Source organism: Mus caroli, chromosome 5 (assembly GCF_900094665.2).
Source record: "Mus caroli chromosome 5, CAROLI_EIJ_v1.1, whole genome shotgun sequence".
Lineage (NCBI taxonomy): Eukaryota > Metazoa > Chordata > Mammalia > Rodentia > Muridae > Mus > Mus caroli.
Window position 1 is genome coordinate 27,447,312 of NC_034574.1, and position 1,550 is coordinate 27,448,861.

Below are 1,550 nucleotides of genomic sequence, written 5' to 3' on the forward strand. Positions count from 1 at the left end.
ACCAGGCTGGCCTCAAACTCAGAAATCCACCTGCCTCTGCCTCCCAAGTGCTGGGATTAAAGGCGTGTGCCACCACGCCCGGCTCATCCCCACTCCTGTGTGCAGCCTTCAGCCTCTCTGTCTGTCCCTCTAGGGTCATCTGTAACTCTCACCCCACCCCCACTCCTTATAATTCAAGTTTCTGAACTCCTGCTCCCTCTCCTCTTGTACTTGTTTAGCACACGATGTTCTGGCTGTGTGTAGGCCATGGGTCCTGTGGACTTTAAACAATCACTCCCCTGAAGTCCTCANGAAGCACCCTCAGATAGACCAGAATGAGAGAGCAAGTAGGTGCTGGGGTTCATGTGCCTCTTATCTCACTGTGAATCACCTGAATTGTAATCGTCCGCTTACAGCTGTGCTCTCTTTATCATACACCTCCTGAGGACTCGGTGATGGCCTGGTGCACTGCTGGCCACCTGGTCCCACCTGGTACCTGGCACAGAGCAGACACTCAGCATCTGTTGTTGGGTGTCGGCAAGAACATGAGCTTGACTGTCATGAGACAGATGCTCTGAGGCACAGTCTTTACTCAGGCATGGGAAAGAGTGTTTCATGGAAGCCGCCCAGGCCCAAACTGCTGTCACTTCCCTCACCTGACCCATGTCATTACAGGTGGGCGTTACAGTGCTGGAGAGAAAACACCGTGGCCCGTTTGGACGGAGCCAAAAAAACCTCTCAAGCAAGAGTCCACTACAGCAGGACTCTGTGCTCCAAGGTGAGGTATAGACTGGTTACCAGGGAACCTGGGGCTCACATTACAGTCCTTATTAATTGACACTTAATAAGGACCTCCCAGGGTAGGAAACCATCTTTCACACATGCATGTCTGTAGGTATTTTTGTTTGTACTGAGTTAGGAATCACTGTTCATTAAAAGAAAACATGTCATATAGGAAGCAAACTAGTTCTTACCAGAACCAGTATTTTCCATACGTGTGCAACACTACACTCAGATAAAGCCTGGGAGCTGCTGAGATTCAGTATCCTTGTTGGAAGACTGTGCCAGATCTTACCCACTGGCACCCAGCCTGCATGCTCAGGAGGCCTGTCTGGAAGCATGGCGCCTCCCAAGAGGTTCTTGGTCATCGAGTTTGAAATGACCCAGACCACCTTGTCTCCTTGGCTAGGGTAGGTGTTGGAAATTTCCTGCAAGGTCCATGCTCTAGGGATGGGCAACACATTGGAATATAATACAAGGAAGTGGTTCAAACAGAAACAGTCCCAGAGGCTGTCCCTGGGTCATGGTTGTTCTGGAATAAAGCAGACTGTTGGGAACTCTGAGTGGCATAGATCTACCTGCTGGTGACCATGCAGTTCCCTGGGGAGGCAGCAGCTACATTTAGTGAAGACTGGCATCTTCTCAGAAATGTTCAAGACATGTTGGGCGGTCCCTGCCTTGGGAGGAGATGACCAGATCTGGTTAGGTTTAATGCTCTGAAGAGAGACCACTCAGGTGGGAATGGAGTTTATGACTGGTGAAGCTGGTANCATGCTTCATCTGGTTCCCTG

General features: G+C 50.4%; 1 protein-coding gene across 1 annotated transcript in view; it reads left to right on the forward strand.

Annotated features, from left to right (window-relative positions):
• The window catches only part of LOC110294178 (protein SFI1 homolog), a 15,602-nt gene that overhangs the window by 4,126 nt on the left and 9,926 nt on the right, over positions 1–1,550 (forward strand). The window contains 1 exon segment of the mRNA XM_029477339.1: positions 655–757. Coding sequence (XP_029333199.1) covers positions 655–757 — 103 coding nt within the window.